At 50.9% G+C, this 21,794-nt stretch overlaps 2 protein-coding genes across 2 annotated transcripts; one reads left to right on the top strand and one right to left on the bottom strand.

The window, feature by feature from the left end:
* Positions 1-108: 108 nt before the first annotated feature.
* On the top strand, positions 109-6,072 carry Cinp (cyclin dependent kinase 2 interacting protein). Its single transcript, XM_010607256.3, has 5 exons — positions 109-201; positions 2,000-2,168; positions 3,986-4,115; positions 5,036-5,165; positions 5,395-6,072. The coding sequence occupies exons 1-5, from the start codon at positions 195-197 to the stop codon at positions 5,595-5,597; spliced, it is 639 nt and encodes a 212-aa protein (XP_010605558.1). The 5' UTR covers positions 109-194; the 3' UTR covers positions 5,598-6,072.
* A 1,460-nt stretch (positions 6,073-7,532) lies between these two features.
* Znf839 (zinc finger protein 839) lies at positions 7,533-21,793 on the bottom strand (the record flags this gene model as incomplete). Its single annotated transcript, XM_010607369.3, has 8 exons — positions 7,533-8,370; positions 9,371-9,482; positions 9,594-9,692; positions 10,294-10,440; positions 10,823-10,915; positions 13,194-13,403; positions 15,501-16,223; positions 21,779-21,793. Coding segments are annotated over 8 exons (1,860 nt in total), but the record flags the coding sequence as incomplete, so codon positions are not given.
* Between the last annotated feature and the right edge of the window lies 1 nt (position 21,794).

The raw sequence follows: 21,794 nt of genomic DNA, 5'->3' as shown, positions 1-21,794 counted from the left end.
CGCAGGGCCGCGGGGGCAGCCGGGAGCACGTTCCCTGGCAACGGGGTTGACTGGGCCAGTGGCGAACGACTCCGCTGCGGGCTAGAGCGGCCGAGTCGCAAGTGTTGGCCACCGAGGCGTGGCGGAAGTGACGTAAGCTTCCGGGGCGGGCGGGGCGCCCCAAAAATCCTCTTTCGGGGTTATCTGCGGCTCGCATGGAAGGTTCGTGAGGGTCCGGTTCCCCGGGGGCGTGGGTTGAGGATCTTACCGCTTAACTGAGCGCTGGCCGAAGACCGGGAGCTCCTTGCCCAGCCTAGCCGGCTGCCCCGCGCGGGCTCTCCAGTCGGCCCGGCAGCCTGTCCATGTGGCCGAGAATTTTTCACGTGTGGAAAGACAGCTAAACGGGATGGTGTATGCAGTGTGTCAGCGATCTGACACTCCAGTTGTAATTCCTGCCGAGCGTGGTGGCGCACGCCTGTAATCCTAGCACTCGGAAGGCTGAGGCAAAAGGATTGCTGAGTTCAAGGCCAACATGGGGCTGCATAGTGAGTTCAAGGCCAGTCTAAACTACATAGCGAGTCTCTGTTTCACAAACAACAAAAATTGTATTTTTTTTTTTTTTTTGTCCTGGTACCGGGGATCGAACTCAGGATCTTGCACTGAGCTACATCCCTGGCTCTGTAATTCCTATTGTTGTTGGTTTTGTTTTGTTTTGTTTTTTTGGTACTGGGGATCAAACTCAGAACCTTGCGTTTGAGAGTCAGGCTGCAGCACCACTGAGCTAAATCCCCAGCCCTTATTATTCCTTTTTCAGACAGGTATTGCAAAGTTGCAGAGTCACTAAATCGCCCAGTCTGGGCTTGAATTTTCGATTCTTCTGCCTCTGTTTCCCAGTGCTGGGATTACAGACCTGCATCACCACACCCAGCTTCAAATTGTAATTGTGGTCCTTATGAATTAGCATAATGAAGCAGTTGGTGCCAAGCTTTGCATGTTCAGCCCCTTCAGAACCCTTTCCCTGAATTCCCACAATCAGGATGGCTGCTGCAGAACCTGCTTCTGAAGAAAAGCGCCTCTCAAAGTGTCGCCTGGTGCCCAGCAGTGTCCAATGCTTGCAGCTGAGTGGTGATCCTGAGCAGTGACAGTCATACCTCACTCTGTGTGTCCCAGAATGACTGATTACTTGTCTCTCCCTGCCACCCTGGGAGCTTCTTGAAACCGAGCTGTTTCTGATTCCTAAATACATGCTGGGTATCGGGTAGACAGGAGCAGATGATGAATCAGGTGTGATCCTCGGGAAGAGAGGCCCCTGCACAATTATAGTAAGAGAAGTTATGCCATTTAACAAGTTTTATTCAGCACCTACTATGTGCAGAGGGCATGAGAGGAAACGGGTAGAAAGTCCCCACATGGGTGCACCCCACAGAGACATTAAACAAGAAACACACTGCTGCTGACTGTTGTGGTAGCAGAAGTATAGATCCCTGATACAGTGAGTCCAAATCCTACTGGGGATCTGGGAAGACTTTCCAGCAGCGAGAACTATTGCACAAGGCCCAGGGGTTCATCTGGACTGGAGGTGGAGAGATAGCCAGGCCTGAAGGGAGTTCCTGAATCATGGCCAGGCAGGGACTCTGTGCCTCTGGCATCTGCCTTCTCTGTGAATGATGGGCTCATGAGCTGAAAAGCTCTGTCCTTTAAAGCCTCAAAGTGCCTGAGACTAGAGCTGGTGAGACGGTTCACACTTGTCATCCCAGCACTCCTGAGGCTGAGGCAGGAGGGTTGCCATAAATATTGAGGCCCTGTCCCACTCAAGCAAAAAACCAAATAAATTAATAATAAAAATGTTAAGTAAATAAAAATGTTAAATTGTCTTTGTCTCGTTTCAGGAACTTGTCCTCTTCTAGGCCTCCTAGTTTGTGCTAGCTGATGCAGCATTTCCAGCTTCTTGGGGGAAGCATTTGCCCCCAGGCTCTGAAGAGTTCTCCCTAATGGCCCTGTCTCTCTCTCTCCCTATTAGCAAAGGCACTCGGAGCTGCAGCACCCCGGAAGCCTGTCTTACCTGTCAGTGCAAGAAGAATTAAGGACAATGCAGCCGATTGGCACAATTTAATCCTGAAATGGGAAGCCCTGAATGACGCAGGTTTCGCCATAGCCAACAGCATTGCCAACCTGAAAATCAGCTTACTGTAAGTCACTCCGGGGCCTCTGGCTCAGAGCTTCCCCTCCGCAATGGGCTCAGACCTCATGGGAGGCATTTAGGGTGAGGACTTGTTGACATTAACAAATTTTGAAATAAAATAGCAAGCTAGAAAAGTGGTGAGATGAGATGTGGAAGTATGAGCTGTATGTGCACATTTTAAATACGAAATCATGGCTGGGTATGGTGGCGCACGCCTGTAATCCCAGCACTTGGGAGGCTGAGGCAGGAGGATCACTGTGAGTTCGAGACCAGCCTGAGCTACATAGTGAGTTCCAGGTCAGTCTCAACTATACAGTAAGACCCTGTCTAAAAAAAAACAAAAAACAAAAAAAACCAAATAAATACAAATCATGCAACATATTATTCGTGGCCACATCAGTGCATAAATTTACACAATGGATTGGAAGGACAGGCTCACCCATGGCACTGGTATCTTCTAGGTAGAATGGGTGTTGGGGGGTAGGTAATGGGACTTCATGTTCATACTGTTTCATGTTACAGTTTTTTTTTTTTTTTTTTTGGTTTCTACGTAGTTGAGACTGACCTGGAACTCACTGTGTAGCCCAGGCTGGTCTCGAACTCACAGCGATCCTCCTGCCAGCCTCCCAAGTGCTGGGATTACAGGTGTGCACCATCACACCCAGCCAGTATTCCTTTTTAAAAAAACTTATTTTTATTTCTTTTTTTTGTTTTGTTTTTGAGATAGGGTCTCACTATGTAGTTGAGACTGACCTGGAACTCACTTGGTAGCCCAGGATGGTCTCAAACTCACAGCTATCTACCTGCTTCAGCCTCCCAAGTGCTGGTATTACAGGCGTGAGCCACCACGCCCGGCTTTTATTTCATTTTTTTTAAACTGAGTCTCACTCTGTTAGTCTTGAATTCCTGGGCTCATGTGATCCTCCTGCCTCAGCCTCCCAAGCACCTTAAGAGTACTGATGTGTACTACAGCACCTAGATCATTTCATTTCTTTATCTTTTTTAATTTTTATTTTGTGGGGGAGGGTCTTACTATGTAGTTCATCTTGGCTGAGAATTCACTATTGCAGCCCAGGCTGGCCTTGAACTCCCAGCAATCCTCCTGCCTCAGCCTTCCAAGTGCTGGGATTATAGTCACGTGCCCCCACACCTGGCCTAGCTCAGTTTAGTTCGACAGAGGAATTAAGAAGAACATTGTTAGCAGCCATCAGGTCCAAGTGAGGCTTTGCCTTATTGCCTTTGTGTTTTCCTGTGTGTGCTGTGTATGTAAACTTCTCGAAGTCGCATTAAAAGCACACGGATACCCCTCAGCTTGCCTGTCCACCAGCAACGATAGCTCATCAGCCTCATCCCTGGTTCTCCGGACTCCCCTCCAACACTGCTGCTTGTTTGGTGCCATCCCACTCAGCAAGTTCCAGAAACAGCTCCGGCTTTACTACTTCAGTGTCTTCTGATATTTTGTATTTTCTCCTTTTTTGGTGTTTTTGTTTTGGTTTTAGACAGGTCTTGTGTGGACCAGTCAAGGGCTTGCTAGCATGTTTAAGGCCCTGTGTTTAATCCACTGTACCCTCGGGAGGCTGAAGCAGGAGGATTGATGCAAGTTTGAAGCCTGCCTTAACTACACAGTAAAACCCTGTCTCAAACAAACAAAAAAAATAATCCATAGTACCTTAAGAAATAATAATTAACCTTGTGCTGTAATGGCACAAAGCAGTGTCAGTGCAAGATGACTGGCTCAGTCATGTGGGTAGTGAGTTTTCTAGGATAATTTGAAGGAAACAGGCAGACCTGAGCGATCCATCCTCATTGTCCTCTGTTCTCCAGGAGTAAAGACAAGGCAGAACCGGAGAGCAGCAGGCCAGCCTCTGGGGAAGATGAAGGAAAGACATACCCGTACTACGACAAGGAACTCGAGACACTGTGTGAGGAGCTACAGGCAACCTTGAAGGGTCTGGTGAGGCGCCAGCTGCCTGTGGTCCCTGTCACCAAGTCCCACAGACCTGTGTGGGGTTTGCTTTACTGCCAGCACATTTGGCACCATAGTGACCCTTTCCTTCTCTGGTCATCTGTTCCACTCCGCATTCCATAAGTTATTTATCGTTGTTGTTTCTTTTTTGGTGGGGAGTTAAGAAAGGGTCTCACTGAGCCAGAGATTTAGCTTAGTGGTTCCACCACCTGCCTGACAAGCACAAGGTCCTGAGTTCAATCCCCTGTACCAAAAAATAAAAAGTGTTGCAGGGCGTGGTGGCACACACCTGTAATCCCAGCACTCAGGAGGCTGAGGCAGGAGGATCGCTGTGAGTTCGAGACCAGCCTGGGCTGCATAGTGAGTTCCAGGTCAGTCTCAACTACAGAGTGAGTACATAGTGAGACCCTGTCTCCAAAAAACAAAACAAAACAAAAAAAAAAAGTGTCTCACCAGATAGTCTGGGTGGGCCTTGAACTAGTGATCCCCCTGCCTCAGCCTCCCTGGGATTACAGGTGTCCATCACTGTGCATGGCCACCCCACAAATCTTGAGGCACTGTCCTGGACCCTTCTCTTCCTGCCCTGGGCGTTGTCCAGGCTATTTTCACTCCCTTCCAGGGTCACAGAGCTAAAATGTGAGCCCAGCTCGGAAACTCGGCACTCATGCTTGGGAAGCTCTTCCCAAGCACTGGCAGCCCAGGCTGAGGACCTGGCTGTCCAAAGGCTGAGGTCCCACACCTGTCCAGCTCCCTCCCCTCTCCCTGGACATGGCTGTCTGCAGAGGTAATGACATCAGTTTTACAATTCTAGTTTCAACTCTGGACTTCTTAGCTTTGAAATTTTAAAGTTATGGAATTTGAGACTGGAGATGTCAAATAGTATTCTTACATTCAAATTATCTTTTCAGACCAAAATACAGGTGAAAATGGAAAAGCTGTCTTCAACCACCAAGGGAATCTGTGAGCTAGAAAATTACTACTACGGGGAGGACAGCAGACGGCCTCCTCTGTTCCACACCTGGCCCACGGCCCACTTTTGTAAGTAGCTCTTTGATGCTGATGTATGGGAGGACAGAAGTTATAAGAGCATGTAGTATCATTTAGACCAGGGACTTAGGACAGGAGGGGGCTCCGTAACACTCCCACTGGGTGTGGGACATATGCTTATGACCCACCACTCTGGAGGCTGAGGCAAAGGATATGTGGATTTAAGGCCCACCTGGGCTCCACATTGAGTTCCTGTCTCCTGGCGCCCCGCGTGTTTCAGATGAGGTCTCCAGCAAGCTCTCCGGCATGTACAGGCGGGAGCTGCTCCTGAAGTGCACAGTGGGTGCGGAGCTGGCCCACACCGTAGACCAAGACCTGATCCTGAGCTACCTGTCCATGTGGCTACACCAGCCCTACGTGGAGCGCGAGGGCCAGCTGCTTCTGGAGACCATGCTGCTGGAGACTGGCCACCGCGTACTGTGACCCCGCTGGTCCACACAGGGCCCCACAGCCACCTTGGGAACCTGGAAGCTGCCACCTGGGAGCCCCTCTCCGGGACAGAACTGGGTCCCAAACAGGACCGTGGGGATCTCGCTTGTGTCACTGAGTGCACACTCGTGCAGAAACTCCTCCCTTCATAGCTTCACTGTGTTCCAGCCTATATTTAAGTTTTTATGAGAATGTATGAATTCCCTAATTAGGAATAGCATATAAAGTTGCGTGGAGTTTGGCATCCTAGAGACGAAAGCTACCTCTCCACAGTTGCCACGGTGTGCACGCTGAAGGAGCGGGTGGCAGGCCAGGAGGAGCCCGGGTGTCCCACCACACATGCTCTCTGTGACCCTGCAACACCGAATAAACACAGCATGGGGGTTGGAGCCTGGCCTTGAGCACTCCAGGCAAATGCTCCACCCCTAAGTGACATCTCCAGCCCCTTCCAAGTGAGCTTTTGTGCCATTTCAGTTTTTTGACGTTTAGTACATGCTACTTCACTAAGTTTATCAGAACTTTCTTCGTGGTACCAGGCTGGCCTGAAATGTGTGAGCCTCCTGTCTCAGCCTCCTGAGTGCTAGAATGCCAGGTGTGCACCACCATGCCTGGCTCATCCAGATTGACGTAACTTTAATTTACCAACTAGAGAACTCTCAACCATTTCCCTGCTTTGTCCTACAGTGAGGAAACGCCCAGGTTCTATGACCACTGCTCATTGGCAGTGGTGGGTGCACTCCCTTTGGTACCCTGGACTCCTGCACCCATAGGTGCAGCCTCAGCTTCTGTTTTCTCCCCGCTCTCCTGCTCCTGCTAGGAGCTCAGCCCTGTGGTCAGAATACAGGTTCAAGCCCAAATCAAAACCTTACCAGAGAAATGGGCCAGGGGCAAGATGGCCAGCTCGGTGGACCCACAGAGTGGACAGTACACACGCAGCCACATGCACATCACAGAAGCACAGCGTGAGCTTCAAGTGTGCCAATTTCTTCCTCAGAGGAGGCAATCTAAGGGACTTTGGGCTGAGGAATAGGTGTCACCCTGTAACAGGGAAGCTCAGGCTCCAAAGAGCAGATGCTTCTAGAGAAATAAAATAGGCTCAAAATACAAGACTACAAGCCAGGCATGGTGCACACCTGTAATCCCAGCACTTGGGAGACTGAGGCAGGAGGATCACCCCAAGTTCTAGCCAGGAGCCAGCCTGAAGTACATATCGAGACTGTCTCAAACAAATCCCAAAAATGACTGACAGACTCAAAAGTACTGAGTTTTTACTAAGCTCTAGCCCACTATAGGCCCCAGTAAGTCACCCCATCCTTGGGCCTCACTTTTCCCACCCAGAAAACATAAGGAGAATCTGGGTGTGGTGGCATATACCTGAAATCCCAGCACTCAGGAGGCTGAGGCAGGAGGATCACGAGTTCAAGCCTGGGCTACATAGTGAGACCCTGTCTCAAAAGAAGAAAACTTTTTCCTGCAGAGACAGCTTGGCTTCCAGTCCTAACAGATGTAGACCAAGTCTGGTGACACAACAGCAGGTTCCCAGGAGAGGGGACACTTTCTTGAAGGAGCGCGGTGTTGCAATCAAGCAACAGCTGCATGATCCTGAATGCAGTCACTGACCACTGCCAGATCAGCTGTCTCTGGAGGACCTGTCTTACTGTAGAGCGCCAGGGACGGTTGGACAGGAGTGGAGCAGACGTAACTTTTTTTTTTCACTTTTGTTTTTAATTCTTTGGTGCAGAAAACCAAACCCAGGGCCTCACCCTTGTTAGACAAACATTCAACCACTTAAAATCCCCAGCTCCAAATACTTCTGAGTTGAGAGAAATCTATGTACCAAAGGGCCACGCCCTGCCAAATTAGGGTACCTAATAGTTTTTGTTTTTGGACACAGGGACTACATAGCCCAGGCTGGCCTTGAACTCATGGTGATCCTCCTGCCTCAGCTTCCTAAGTGCTGGGATTATAGGTGGTCGCCACCATGTCTGGCTCTAGACATTACAATGTACACCCGAGGCTCATCTGTGTCAGGGTTCACATTAGAAAACTACCGCTGCCCACCACAGACTCCAGATAAACAAATACAGCCCATGCCTCTGCCAGCCTCACTGCCAGGGCTCTGCCTACACAGTGAGGGTGGTGCCTGCTGCCACAAGGTTGATGCCTTCTGAGGTCCCGATGTGCAGGCCACACCCTGCCGCACCAGTCACTGGAACAGTGCTGTCCCAGGACACTGCCTGTCAGCAGCGGTCTCAGTGAAGACCTGCCGGCCCTAAAACAACGCCTCCAGGTACCCATTTGTGATTTCAAAAGCCACGGTGTGCCCCAACAGCAACTACATGCCCCAGTCCATCCCGCGGAGAAGATGCAGCAGGTCCCCCTGCGCAGCTTCCTGTAGTCAATGGTGACCCGTCTGGGTCAGACCTGTCAGCACAGCCCCCTGGCCTGCAGTCCACAGGCAAGAGCTCTTCATGTGGTGGGGCCCTGTGCCTGGCACCTTCAGCTTCTCCCACTGGTGACGGAGTGCTAAAGACTCCAGGGCTCCCTGGGGCGGCCCCAGGGTCAGGAAAGCTGTCCTCGGGCTCTCCGAGCTGGGCACAGGGAGCTGGTCTGCAGCCGTCCCCACATGGGACAGCAGGCCCTGAAGGCCCACGTCTGGCTTCAGAATCAGCAGATGCCCTGAACTGTGGATGTGGGTGTGACACACTTCTGTCACCACCGGAAACTGTCATCCCACAGCTGCCTTCGCAATGGGGAGGGGCACAACCTAAACAGATCAGAAAAACAGGTGAGCATACATGTGCGTAAGAGCCTATTCAACTCAGCAAGCTGGGCCAAACCAACTTTCATCTATTCACAAAGGCAGATTTTGTTTTAAAAATGTGTCCCAGCTAGGCATGGTAGTTTATGCCTGTAATCTTAGCACTCAGGAGGCTGAGTCAGGAGGATCACCATGAGCCAGGGCTATGTAGTGAATTCAAGGCCAGCCTGAACTATGTAGAGACCCAGTCTCAAAAAAACAGTGCCCTGGGGCTGTGGATTTAGCTCAACGGTGGTGGCCTGCCTTGCAAGCGCAAGGACCCAAGCTCAATCCCTGATACCAAAAAACAAAACAAAACAAAAAAACAACAGTGCCCTGGGAGCCAATCAGTGGTGTGCTTTCCTTTTTTTTTTTTTGGTATGGGGGAATCAAACTCAGGACCTTGTGCTTTTGAGGCAGGGGTGGCACCACTGAGCTACATCCCCACCCAGCAGTGTGCTTTTATTCTGTGGCTGAGTTTAAGTATAGGAGTGATCACTGGGCTTCTAAACTCAGGAGGAAACAGCAGGGAGGGAGCCAGAGCCATCACCACCCTGGCACACCTGCCTTCCCAGGCAGGGAGTTCTAAACTCCCACTTCTCTTGGGAACCTGGGTGCAGGCAGGGACAAGGCCTTGGTAAGGCCACACAGGCTGGGGGGCCATGTCCACCACCAAATGTGCGCGGAGCCTAGCAACAGTGTCTCCAGTCCTGAGAAAAAGCCAGGAGGAGCCCTGTTTTCCTGTGTGACTCTTGGCCATCAGTGCCACGTCTCGTGAAAGCCACGCCTCAGGACTGTGTCCTTGGGGTCAGCTCTGCCGACCTCTAGGGACCTTGGATACAGCCCATTCCCCAACACAGGGTGACTCCTCCCTCTAAAGGGACCCAAGGCCTGAGGACTCAGGGCTGAGCACCAGAGACGGGGGCTCCCCCACCCCTGCACCTGGGGCACATCTGCACTGCATTACCCTCGCCGGCAGTGGGCACACACAGCCCAGGCATCTCCCAGCCTCCACCATGGGCAGCAGGGGCCTCAAAGCTGCCCCAGGACCTCCTCGCCACAGGCACTTCCTGCGCAGACTGTGGAGAGAGACACTGGCTGAGACTAGACCCACAGCAGCCCCACTCCTGCCCCCAGGAGACCACTGGGAACCCAACACCACTGGACACAGCCCACTCAGCCATGCCCACCTCATGCACCCCCTGCCGACTATGGCACCAGGCTGCAGTGCAGTGTGGATGTGCTTCTGTCTTCTTCAGGAATTCTGTGATTCCTAGGGACTCAGCCACCTGCAGAGAAAGGGCCCGGTAGACAGGAGTTTGCCAGCTGAGCCTAGTGGTGCACACCTGTAATCCTAGCATCCAAAAAGCAGAGGCAGGAGGACTGCCATGAGTTCAAGGCCAGCTTGGACTACACTGTGAGATCCTGTCTCAGAAAACAAATAACAAAGCCAACAAAAGTTGGGCCTGGACTGGGGAATTTAGCAACTTACCAAGACCCTGTCTCAAAAGAGAAAAAAAAGGAAGGCTGGAGATAGAGCTGAACACAAAGGCCCTGGGTTCAATGCCCAGGGCTAAAAAAACAGTAACAACAGCAGCAAAATCCCCACAAATGATAGCTGCTGGTCCCTGTGCACCCATCCCCAGTTTGTAACAAAGAGAAAAGCGGCCCAGGCTTTGGCCCCAATCATTATGATCATAACATCATCACGGAGGATATGACTTTCACTTTCTTTTAGCGTATCTGTGTTTCAGAGTTTATAGGTCAGGCACTTAGCATTCTTATACCAAAGAAACCAAAACTTCACTTGTAGGGAAAGAGCCAGAGAGGTGACTGAAGGTGTCACCCCTCTGCCCTCCCCCAGCACACTCGGCCCGAGCGCAATGTCACCTGAGGGTCGATGATTTCCAAGGGCTCTGGAGTGGCAGGGGCCCGGCCCAGGTGCTCCTGACACATGGTCTTGACCCTGCTGTGCAGCTCTTCGAACTCCTTATACACGGCCGGGAAGCGGGGCTGTCCTGCGCCGCCCTCCTTGGTCTCCGTGAGGGCAGGAAACAAGAAGAGTTCACACCTATAGTAGTGACACTGACGTCCGGGGAAGGAGGGAGGAACACGGGGCCCCGTGCCGCACGTGGCCACGGCAGTGGGCCCTTCTTCCTGGGCACCTGCTGTGAGCCTGGCCACAGGAAGACAGCAGCCAGGGCGGCAACCCCCAGGCTCCACAGCACTGGGCAGGGAGGCAGAGGCTTGGCAGAACCAGGAGGGCCCAGGCTGCTGCTCTCTGACACAGCCCATGGCTCAGGGCCTGAGAGAGGCCTCCCTCACCTCTGCCCCTGCCGTGGGCTCTGTCCTGGGGAAGTGGTGCCAGCCCAGACACCTGCACATCACGGCCTCGTGGTCACAGGCCTGGAAGACTCACCTTCGCCAGGAGAAACTCATAGACGGTCACCACCTGAGCCAGCCGGGGCAGCACCAGCTCCACCAGGTCCTCTGGGCCACACTGCTGGAGTGACTGCCAAAGAGAGTGTCCACCACCTTCAGGATGGAAGACAGTTCCCCCAAAACTCAGCACCTCAACTCAAAACACTCTTTTTTGTTTTGATTTAGATTTGCTTTGGTTTGGGTAGTTTTTTTGAGACAGGGCCTTGCCTCACTTGAATCACTATGTAACCCAGGTTGGACTCAAACTCTTTTTGATCCCCCTGCCTCAGCCTTCCAAGTGCTGGGATCACAGGCGTGCGCCACCAAAGGTAACACTCTGCTTTATTAAGAACCTCACTTGTTCACCCATGAACAAAGAATTACAGTCAATTCCAGGTTCTAAGTTTGAGTACTGAATAACAGAACTGAATTCCAGGCCTTCAAGGAAATGTGAGCATTCCCTACAGGGCTCCCTGACACATGCAGCGGGCTCAGGCAGAGGAGTCAGGAGCTGTGACATCAGAGGTGTGCACCACGTTAAGGAGGTATCCGAGGAAGCAGCGGCCCCTGTGGGCCAGGGGCTGGAGGCAGAAGGCTGCAGCTGACAGGAAGGGCCAGGCTGTGTTTCCTCCCAGCAGAGGCAGGCGGAGAGGGCTTAGGGCAGGGCCCTAGGTGTCGGTGCAGGGATGGAGCCGGGGCTGGAGGCCCTGATTTGCACAGCAAAGTGCCAAGGGACCAGCAAGAGAGGGTGAGGACACAGCTAAAGACAGGGCTGTGGGTGGAAGAGAAGGCTCAGCAGCTGTAGGGTGTAAAGGGAGAAAGAACAGAAGAAAGAACAAGAACAAGCTGGGCGCAGTGGCACATGCCCATAATCCCAGCATTCAGGAGGCTGAGGCAGAAAGGTCCCTGAAAGTTCAAGGCCAGCCTGGGCTACCTAGAGGAGTGCCCTCTACAACATAGTGAGAAGTCAACCTGTGGGCTCCTCCGATGTGGAGGAGCCCGTGGCAGCCGAGGGTGGAGAGGTTTCAAGGAAGTGAGCAGAGCTCCAGAGGGATCTGGAGTCTGCTGTGAGTGGAAGGGTGTGGAGCCAGGCACTGAGGAGCTCACCCAGGGACAGGAATTGGGAGGTTCCGGCCCCTACTGAGGGCGCCTAGCAGGTACGTGAGTTCACACGCACTTCCGGGAAATCCTCTGAGTGAACATGTCTAGGTCGCTCTGTGCACAGGCGGCCATTTGTATGCTGACAGTGTCACCACCCTGGAGCTGCCGTGTACAGAGGGCAGTCCTCACCACCCCTTCCACCGGACAGACACAAAACAACCTGGACCCCAATTCCCGACCTTCCCTCAGGGCCCCACTGTGGTAGCTGACCCCTGTCAAGCGGGGACAGTGACGGCCATGGAGCTTGGTGCAGAGGCTGAGGAGCGGGGCGCCTGTGCTGCCTCCCAGGCAGCACGAAATCCTGGCGCTGTTTTCACCATCAGCCAATGATGCCAAGTGAAGCCACCAGCTGCCCACTGCTGAAAATTGATCCCCAAGGGCATCCAGCACAGCCCAGACAGAGTGAAGCAACTCCCCAGACTCCTCTGCTGGGGAAACGTGCAGCATTGCTCAAGGAACTCTGAGGAAACTACTTCCACCTCCCCTCGGAAACCCACTTGCCCACGCTGGCCTTCGCCCACCAGCTGCGGAGGACGTGTGCCCTGTGTGCCGATCTGCTGCTGAGATTCACCTGCACAGAGCAGGGGTGAGAGCACTGGGCCTCACACACAGAAGGCCCCGGGCTCCATCCTGCCTGGCAGGACAGTCTGAATATAGTTAGGGTATCATTCCTTTTAGTCAATCCAATTTAAAAAATGTTTTCTTGAGGGTCTCACTGTGAAGCCCAGGTTGGCCTCAAACTCACAGCGCTCCTGCTGCCTCGGCGTCAGCATTCAGGTACCTTTAAGAAATCTACTTTTTTAGACAATTGGAATGGAAACGAGAGGGTTGTAAACCTAAAACGTGCTTTGTAAGCCTCAGCTTTTTACAGAAAAGGAAGAAGGCCTTTCTGTTCTCTAAGTGCTTCCCTGTAGACCTGCTCATAACTTCCCCAAACTCACAAAGATGAACATCTCCGGGAGCTATGTGGACACCCTGCAGACATTTTAAACAGGTAAATGCACACCTTACATCAGACAATACTGGGCAGCCCAGGCTTGCCTCAAACTCATGGCAACCCTCCTACCTCAGCCTCCAGAGCGCTGGGATTACAGGGGTGCACCACCACGCCCGGCTCTAGCAGGTTATCTTGGATTCAGAGAGCTAACAATGATTTGCCACCTACCGTGCCAAAGAAGCTTCCCAGGCGGAGTGTAAGAGCCACGTACCTCCCAGAGCTGGGCTCTGCTCCTGCAGGTGGTGGGCCCTGTGGCCACTGCTCGCCCCCCACATGGCCGGGCTGCCCCATTCTGCAGGACACCGGTTGTGCCTGGCTCTGCCGGGCCCTCAGTGTCACCTCGTGGAAAAGCCAGAGCTGAGTGACTTCCGTTTTCTGGCTCCAGCACCATCGCCTCCTCACCTTCTATGTACTGAGTGTCCTAGATGATGTTTAACATCCAAACAAAGCAAAGCAAAATAATCATGTTCTCTATGCTACCAGGAAAGCCTTCGTGCAGAAATACGTCGAGGCAAGAACTTGCTCTTTTTCTTGTGGCTATCCTGACAACTGAACAAAGCACTATTTCTGACCTGCATCCCCAACCCTTTTTATTTTTATTTTGAGAGAAGGTCTCACTGAGTTGCCCAGTTTGTCCTCAAACTTATGATTCTCCTCCCTCTGCCTCCAAGTAGCCACAGTTATAGGCATGTGCCAGCACACTTGGCCACCAATTATTTCTTCTTCAACCTGGACTCTAACTACAACCAGTGCACCTTAGGTTTTCCAGGGATGATACCCCTTTGGCCAATAAATGATTATTAGCCAGCAGTCTCAGCTAACAAACTACCCCTGGGATGCTGATCAAAATGAAATATGAATTCCTCTGAAGTGACCATCTTAAAAACCAACCTTGGGCCAGGGGTTTAGCTCAGTGGTGCTGCCACCAGCCTCGAAAGTGCAAGAACCCAAGTTCAATCTCTGGTACCAAACAAACAAACAAATTAACCTGGTCACCCAGTAGAATGGAGCACATCTATAATCCTAGCACTTGTGAGGCTGAGGCAGGTGGATTGCCAGAGTTTGAGGGCAACCTGGGTTAGTGAGATCAAGGTCAGTCTGAACTCCATAGCAAAACCTCATCTCAAAAAACAAAACAAAGTAGGGCCGAGGATTTGGCTCAGTGGTTCCAGTGCCTGCCTCGCAAGCCCAAGGACCTGAGTTCGATCCCCGGTACCAAAAACACACACACACAAAAAAAAAAAAACAAAGTAAAACATAGCAAAATTAACCTGGTGACTGGAGATGGAGCTCAGAGTTAGAGTACATGTTTAAGAGGCACAGTGCCCTGGATTTGATCCCAAGCCACATCCCCCACAAAAACAAGGAAAATGATTTAACCTAACTGGGTGTGATGGTGCACACCTGTCATCCCAGCACTCTGGGAAGCTAAGGCAGGAGAATCTCAAGTTCAAGCCCAGCCAGGACAATTTGGTGAGACCCTGTCTCGGAATAAAAAATGAAAGAAGGGCTGGCTGAGCATGTAGGTCATTGCAAAGGCCCTGGGTTCCATCCCAGTACTGAGCAGGTGAGTCACTAGCCGACCCTTCTGTGGTGCAGAGCATGCCTGAGTTTTCACGCCTTTGGGTGGGATGTTTCTCCCTCATGCTTTTGTTGACATGTCACTTGTCTGATGTGGAAAAAAATGTCCCTAACACCCTACCAAGAAAAAAAAAAAAAAAGCACACAGATTAGGGAAATACTTGCAAATCAAATCTTATAAAGTATTAAAATCTAGAATATATAGACAAAACTCAGCAACAATAATCTTTTTCTTTCTCTCTCTTTTTGGTTTTTTAAAACAGGGTCTTGCTATGTAGTGCAGGCTGCCTTCGAACTCACTATGTGGGGTTTTTTTTCTTCTTCTGGTTCCAGGGATCAAACTCAGGACCTTGCACTCGTGTGGCAGGCACACTGCCACTGAGCTAAATATCTGGCCCCTGAACTCATTATGTAGCCCAGGCTGGCTGAACCTCCTGCCTCAGCCTTCAAATACAGTCCAGCACCACCACACACACACACACACACACACACACACACACACGGCTAACATCTTTTAATCATTACAAAAACCACTGGGCTAAGCTGTTGCCATGGTGTTGTAAGCATACAGTGAGCCCGGAAGCAATGAACGGGGAGAGGCCGCGCTCAGCGCAGCAGCTGACCCTGCTCATAACCAGAGCCCACCTGCGGGCTGCCACCTAACCGTAACTGTACCCGGGATGTGGCACTGGTCAGGAGTACATCCCATCAACCATACTGACCAGGTCCAAAGAAGTGGTGGCTGCATGCCTGCCACATGCCACCCAATGAGGCCAGGCAGCGGACGCGTATGTACTGGTCTTCCTGCTGGCAGTGTAGATAGCATGGGCCATGGCTGTATGATGATGGCCTGGCCCTACCCCCTACCCCTGGTTCATGTAAGGAGGGAAGCAGGAAGGCACAGGGGCAGGGCACTGTCACCAGGTAGAAGTGTTACCTGCGGGCCGCCCTGTGCTGCCTCTGCCCTGTCCTGGCCAGGCGCAGGCAGTGTGGGCGGCTCCAGGGAGGCCAGATGCCCCTTCTCAGGTGACGGTGTGGGCTGCAGCTGGCCATGGCCCGGGTTCAGCCTCCAGTGCCGGGCCAGTCCGCCCTGCCCAATGTAGGCCTTGTCACAGGCCGGGCACTGGAAGGCCCGGGGCCGCAGGGCACAGCTGGCGGCAGCAAACAATGCCCACGGGTCCTGCTGCTCCTCCTCGTCCCCAGCACTCAGCTCTGCGTAGTCGTCTGAGTCTGATGGCCGCCCGTCCACCAGGTCCTTTGTCTTGATGAATTTATAGTCTTTGGCTTTGTACTTGGGAGGCCGGGAGACCCGCCCAGAACGCGTCTTCACCTTCAGAGACTTTTTCAGCTTCTTGGCACACTCTGTGTGCCAGCCGGCCGGAGACAAATGCACTGAGCCCGGTGCAGCCAGGGCAGAGGCTGGCAGAGGGGTCAACATGGCTCCCTGGCCGCTCAGGGCAGGAGCAGTCTTCACCCTCTTGGCCAGCATGGGTCCCCAAGGAGCCTCAGACTGCACCCCGAGACCCCGAGGGTTGGGCCAGCTCCCAGGCAGCAGACACTGTCCTCCAGTCTGGGGTTGCGTGGTGGCTGAGGGGCGCACTGGCCTCTCCTGCCCTTTCTTATCTCCAGATGTCACCCTGACACAAATGGCTTCCAGTTGCTTCAATACAGAAAGAGGAAAACAGGAAAGAGAAGAAAAGCATTATGATGCCGGTGTCTCTGCAATTCGCCCTCACAGCAACTCCATGGTTAGAATTGTTTTAAGTTATACATCTTACATACAATTATTTGAATTCGGGTCTTTGCGCTTACAAGGCAGGCAGCAGAACCACTGAGCAAATAAATCCCCGGCCCAGGTTAAAGCAGAGTTCATCTGGGTTGGTGAATTCACTAAAGGAAGACATGAAATTGTTCCAAAAGATAAGAGGGAAGAAGCAGAGAAATATGCTGTGGAATGACTGAAGGAAGAAGATGAATCAGATGATAATTAACATTTCTTGTTTGTTTGTTTGGTACTGGGAATTGAACTCAGGAACTCCCAGGCAGGTTCTGTGCTGCTGAGCCACATTCCTGGTCCTCTGCTTTAAATTTCTATGACCATCCCTTGTAACTCTTTAGCCCCTGGATTATACATATCTGTTGATCAATTTTCTTAAAATTTTGTCTTATAAAAAATAAGTGGTCCAGGAATTGGGTACTAATGAAAGAAGGCTGAAACACATTTTGTTGGACTGAAAACTTTTAATCTGTTAGATCTATTAAACTCTAACCACCTTTTTTTTTTTTTTTTTTTTTTTTTTTTTTTTTTTGCTTGCTTGTTTGTTTTGAGACATGGTCTCACTATGTAGCCCAGGCTGGCCTAAAACTCATGATCCTCCTGCTTCAGCCTCCCAAGTGCTGGGATTACAGGTGTGTGCTACCATGCCTGACTAATCTGCTGTTTTTCAAACCTTTCAGACCATAGAACATAGGAATACACATTACATCCAAATAGTGCACATGTGCTGAAACACTTGGAGCTATGAATGAAATAAAAAGTTCATGACCTCCAGGTGCAGCACTCTAAAAAGCTGAGTAGGAAGATCACAAATTTGAGCCCAGCCTGGGAAAGTTAACAAGATCCTGTCTCAAAAAAATAAATAAATAAATAAAATAGCCAGGCGTGGTGGTGCACGCCTGTAATCCCAGCACTTGGGAGGCTGAGGAAGGAGGATCGCTGTGAGTTCAAGACCAGCCTGGGCTACATAGTGAGTTCCAGGGCAGTCTCAACTACATAGTGAGACCCTGTCTCAAAAACCAAAAAGAAAGAGAGAGAGAGAGAGAGAGAGAGAGAGAGAGAGAGAGAGAGCAAGCCTGCTTTAGTTTTCCCAGTGTGTTTTCACTTAGAATCCTCAGTACTGGATTCTAAGTTGGACTCAAGTCACTATGTAAGCTCATTTTAAAAGTTTTCTCTTCTTTTCTTTTTCTCTCAATACTGCAGATTGAACCCAGGTCCTTCATATTGTGCCACATGCCCAACCCTTTTTATTTTCTATTTGTGAGACAAGGCCTTGCTAAACATGCTGGGCTTGAATTTATAATCCTTCTTCCTCAGTTTCCCAGAGTGCTATAATTCCAAGCACCACCATGCCCAGCTGCAAAAAAGGTATTTAATGAAATTGGGGGAGGGTAAAAATAAATTTTGGAAACTAAAATAGCCACGGAGAACAACCTAACTGGGTCTGTACCACCCCCCTCTGGACAGGCAGCACTGGCGCCAGTGAAGCACTCTGATGTTCCCCAGCCTTTGCGCCTTCTCTTTCTCCAAGCCTAAATGTGCGATTATCCATCCTGTGTGTCTTAACATTTGTATTGCACAGAGTGAAACTAGCATTCTGTTTGGAGGTGCTTCAAACTTTATACAGATGCGACCATGTCCCAAAACTTCGTGGGCATCTCAAGTCATTGTTCCTGACCCTGCCCTGGGAAATGCTCCACATCTGGGTGCAGCCCTGGTGGCTCAGTCCTCTGTAGCATGGGGCGGACACTGCTCTGCTAGGCCAGCTGGCTGGTAGCTCTGTTCTGATGGTGTTCTCCGTGCCTTGCATGTGTGTGTGCACACACATTTCTCCAGGGACACACTTAAGAGTAGGGCTGCATATGTCCAAGTTTTTATTGAAAATATCTAGCTGAGTACAGTGCTTTAGTTCCAGCACTCTGGAGGCAGAGGCAGGAGGATCACAAGTTCAAGCCCAGCCTGGGCAATTTAGTGACTTAGCAAGACACTGTCTCAAAATAAAATGAAATAAAAGAGCTCAATATGCTGCTCAATGTGAAGACTTGGGTTCAATCTTTCTATGTAAAAATTTATGGAAGGGCTGAGGATTTAGCTCAGTGGTTCCGCCACCTGCCTCACAAGTGCAGGGAACTGAGTTCGATTCCTGGTATCAAAAAATAAATAAGTAAAATTAATTAATTACAGAAAATGAAAATATACAACAAATTGCCACTCCTGTAATCCCAGCACTTGAGAGGCTAAGGCATGAGTACTGCCATGAGTTCAAGGCCAGCCTAGGGTATGTAGTAAATTCAAGTTTAGCATGAACTACATAGTAAGACCATGCCCCCCCCAAAAAAGAAAACCTAACAGAATTTTTAATACATGTGCTTTTTAGGCTGGGGATTTAGCTCAGTGGTTCTGTCGCCTGACTTACAGGCACAAGGTCCTGAGTTCAATCCCCAATACTCCCCGACAAAAAAATGTACGTTTTGACCTAACAATTTCACCTTTAGGATTCCATAAAAAAAAATTCAAGCCAGGCATGGAGGTGCACCTCTGTAATCCCAGCACTCATGAGGCTGAAACAGGAGGCCAACCTGGATACACAGTGAGCTCAGGCAAGAACTACATGGTACAAACATGAGAAAAAGAAAAAAATGGAAACAAAGTTTTTGTAGATAGGGAGAGGTGGAGGGGTTGAAGGGAAGGCAGGGGAATGGGGAAAAACTAAAAACCAAGATGGATTATATAAATGTGCAAATTTCTGATGAAGGTCACCACATTGTATGCCTTAAATTTAGCAAAAAAATTAATTTAAAAAAAGAAGAATTACATAGCACAGTGGACCCTCGAGTTGCGACTGGCCTGGCTTTCAAACAACTTGAGCTACAGCTACAATTTTAGTTTTAACTTATGAACAAAGTCTTGAGTTACTACTCAAATGCTGGCTGCTTGTGCTTTCAGATGGTCTCAGACACAGACTTAACCTTTAAAGAGCTCTGGAAGGAGCATTACAGCATCCTTTCCTGGGTGGGCCAGCATCTCTCTGAGGACACTGAGATCTGTTTATGTGCAGGAGAGACTGTGAAGGCCATGTAGAGGAGCCTGAGCCTTCATTGACCAACTTGAGTTACAAGCTCTCAAGAACAAATTGAGTTCTAAGTCAAAGGTCCATGCAAGACCTTGTCAAAAAAACCACAAAAAAGCCCCCAAACCCCACAAGTGTGGTGAGAATAAGAATGGCCCAGGGGATGGGGTTCTCAGAAGAGTGAATGCTGAGGAGGGCTTTGAAAGCTGCAGAATCCTTGCCACATGAGAGAGGGTACCTGTGTGTCTAGGCTTAAGGAAACCATGAGCCAGTACCAGGCGGGATGACGAGGCCCCCGTGTGGTGGAAATGTTCCTGGGTGAGGACTGGAATGACAGGGACAGTGACTCCATGCTTCTGACCCGCACCAGGCCTTCAGTGAAGCGCTGAGCCCCCTGCCCTGGTGCCCCGTCTCTCCTCTCCTGCGGCCTCAGTTCAAACCTACCCTCTTCACCTTGTTCAAACACCCACAGGGTCCAGATCCCTGCCTCAGATGTCCTCTCTCTTTCGGTAAAGGCAGTTAGTCCTTTTCCTCCGTCTCCACCTGTCTGATGTTGACTAGAAGCACTCTGGGTCAGCCTTTACTTCCTGTGTCTACACGCATGTCTCCCTGGAGACAAGTGCAGGTCTCCTTTGCCTTCTGGCCTCTGTGGCATACCTGAGGCTGGAAGCTTATTAGCAAAATGGGCCCCAAAGGGACATCACTGTGGTTGCAAGTGGAGCTTACCCCTTTGCCACTAGACTGGCTGCAGAGGACAATCCTATCATGCGGCTTGACCTGGATTAGGTTTTTCTACTTGATGGGAATGTTATTGTTGGTATCTTTCCAAAGTTGCTATGCCAAATGCAAGACATGGCCACAGATACAGTAAGGACAAAGTCACCCAAGAGTAGCCACACCTGCAGGGCCTTAGGCAGAATTACACACTCTGAGCTGGGAATGGAGCGCTCAGCCACAGTGGCTAGCTGGGAAGGAGCTCTGCAGACAGGAGCAGCCCCAGCATGGTATCCCACAGCCTCCCGATAGGGCCTGCTAAGCACAACAGTGACAGAGGCACTGGGCTCTTCAGCAGAGAACCATGTGAAGAGGCTGAGTGGCCTAAGGCGATGGCCCAAGTGTAGCGTTGGGGAAAAATATACACTTGTCTTACAAGACAGCTCTCCAATCATTTTTTCCCCTTTTCATTGTATTGGGAATGAACCCCAGGCCTTTGGACTGTTATATCCTTGGTCCTCTTTATTTTGAGATAGGGTCTCACTAAGTTGCCCAGGCTTGGTTCAACTTGTGATTCTCCTGCCTCAGCCTCCCAGAATGCTAGGATGGCAGGCATGTACCACTATGCCCAGCCAGCTCTCCAGTCTTGATGGTCAACTGAGTTTAAGCCTGTGCAACCAAAATCACTTGGTCAATACCCTATTTCTTCCAGTAGAAGAAGTTTTTTGTTGGTGGTGATTTTTTGTTTGCCTTTGCAATATTGAGGAATTGAACCTAAAGCCTTTGCACTGAGCTATATCTCCAGCTCTTCTTTTATTTATTGAGACACATTCTTGCTAAATCACTAAGCTGCCCACACTAGGCTGGTACTTGTGAGCCTCCTGCCTCAGCATCCCAGAGTGCTGGGATTACAGGTGCACTGCCCTCATGCTCAGCTACAAGCTCTTTTCTTTTGGCAATTTTAAGATGAGAAGTTTTTGTCATTTACAACCCAGAGCAAAAGGGACGTGATTCACACTAATGTGTAGGACCTCCAGCTTCAGAGGCTACCTGGATCCCCAGCGCAGGAAGCCACACTCTAGTGTCAACTACCCCAGAGGCCAAGACCTGTGTGACCTGGGAAAGACACCCAATTAGAACAGATGCTGTCACAGAGTGTATTCATGAGTCTTGCTCTCTAAGTTGTCCTGCACACTGGGCTGGGCACTGGGGTCACAAATCACAGCCACTGCCACTCCAGACGCTGCTACTGCAAATTACTAGAGTAAGTGCTGGATTTTGTCCTGAGTCTGCCTTGGCACTGGCTGCGCTTCTCATCCCACAAGAGCTCTGCGTGGTTTCCTTTAATGAATCCAGGTCTGGGCTGCCGCATCAGGCCCAGGGATCCCCGGATCTGTCTTATGTTCTTCATCACGTGTGTGCCAGTGTACCCCTGCACCTGGGGCAGTGCCGGACGCAGTGGGGGCTCAATAAATGCTGCACGAACCAAGGTCGTGGGAAGAGCAAGGCGAGGCGAGCAGGGACCGCGGAGCTCGGCCCGGGTAACTAGAGCTCTAAAGTGGCGACAGGACCACTGCAGCCGGGTCGCCCAGAGGCCGACGAGTCCGCCCCGGCCCCCTCCGGGCCTGTTTCCCTCCTACCCTCGGCGCCTCACCTGGGGCGGCAGCAGA

The sequence above is a fragment of the Fukomys damarensis genome, unplaced genomic scaffold (assembly GCF_012274545.1).
Source record: "Fukomys damarensis isolate Sample0158 unplaced genomic scaffold, DMR_v1.0_HiC HiC_scaffold_21, whole genome shotgun sequence".
In the NCBI taxonomy this organism is placed as follows: domain Eukaryota; kingdom Metazoa; phylum Chordata; class Mammalia; order Rodentia; family Bathyergidae; genus Fukomys; species Fukomys damarensis.
The sequence above is the reverse complement of the archived record's forward strand: the minus strand, read 5'-3'. Positions and strand labels throughout refer to the sequence as shown.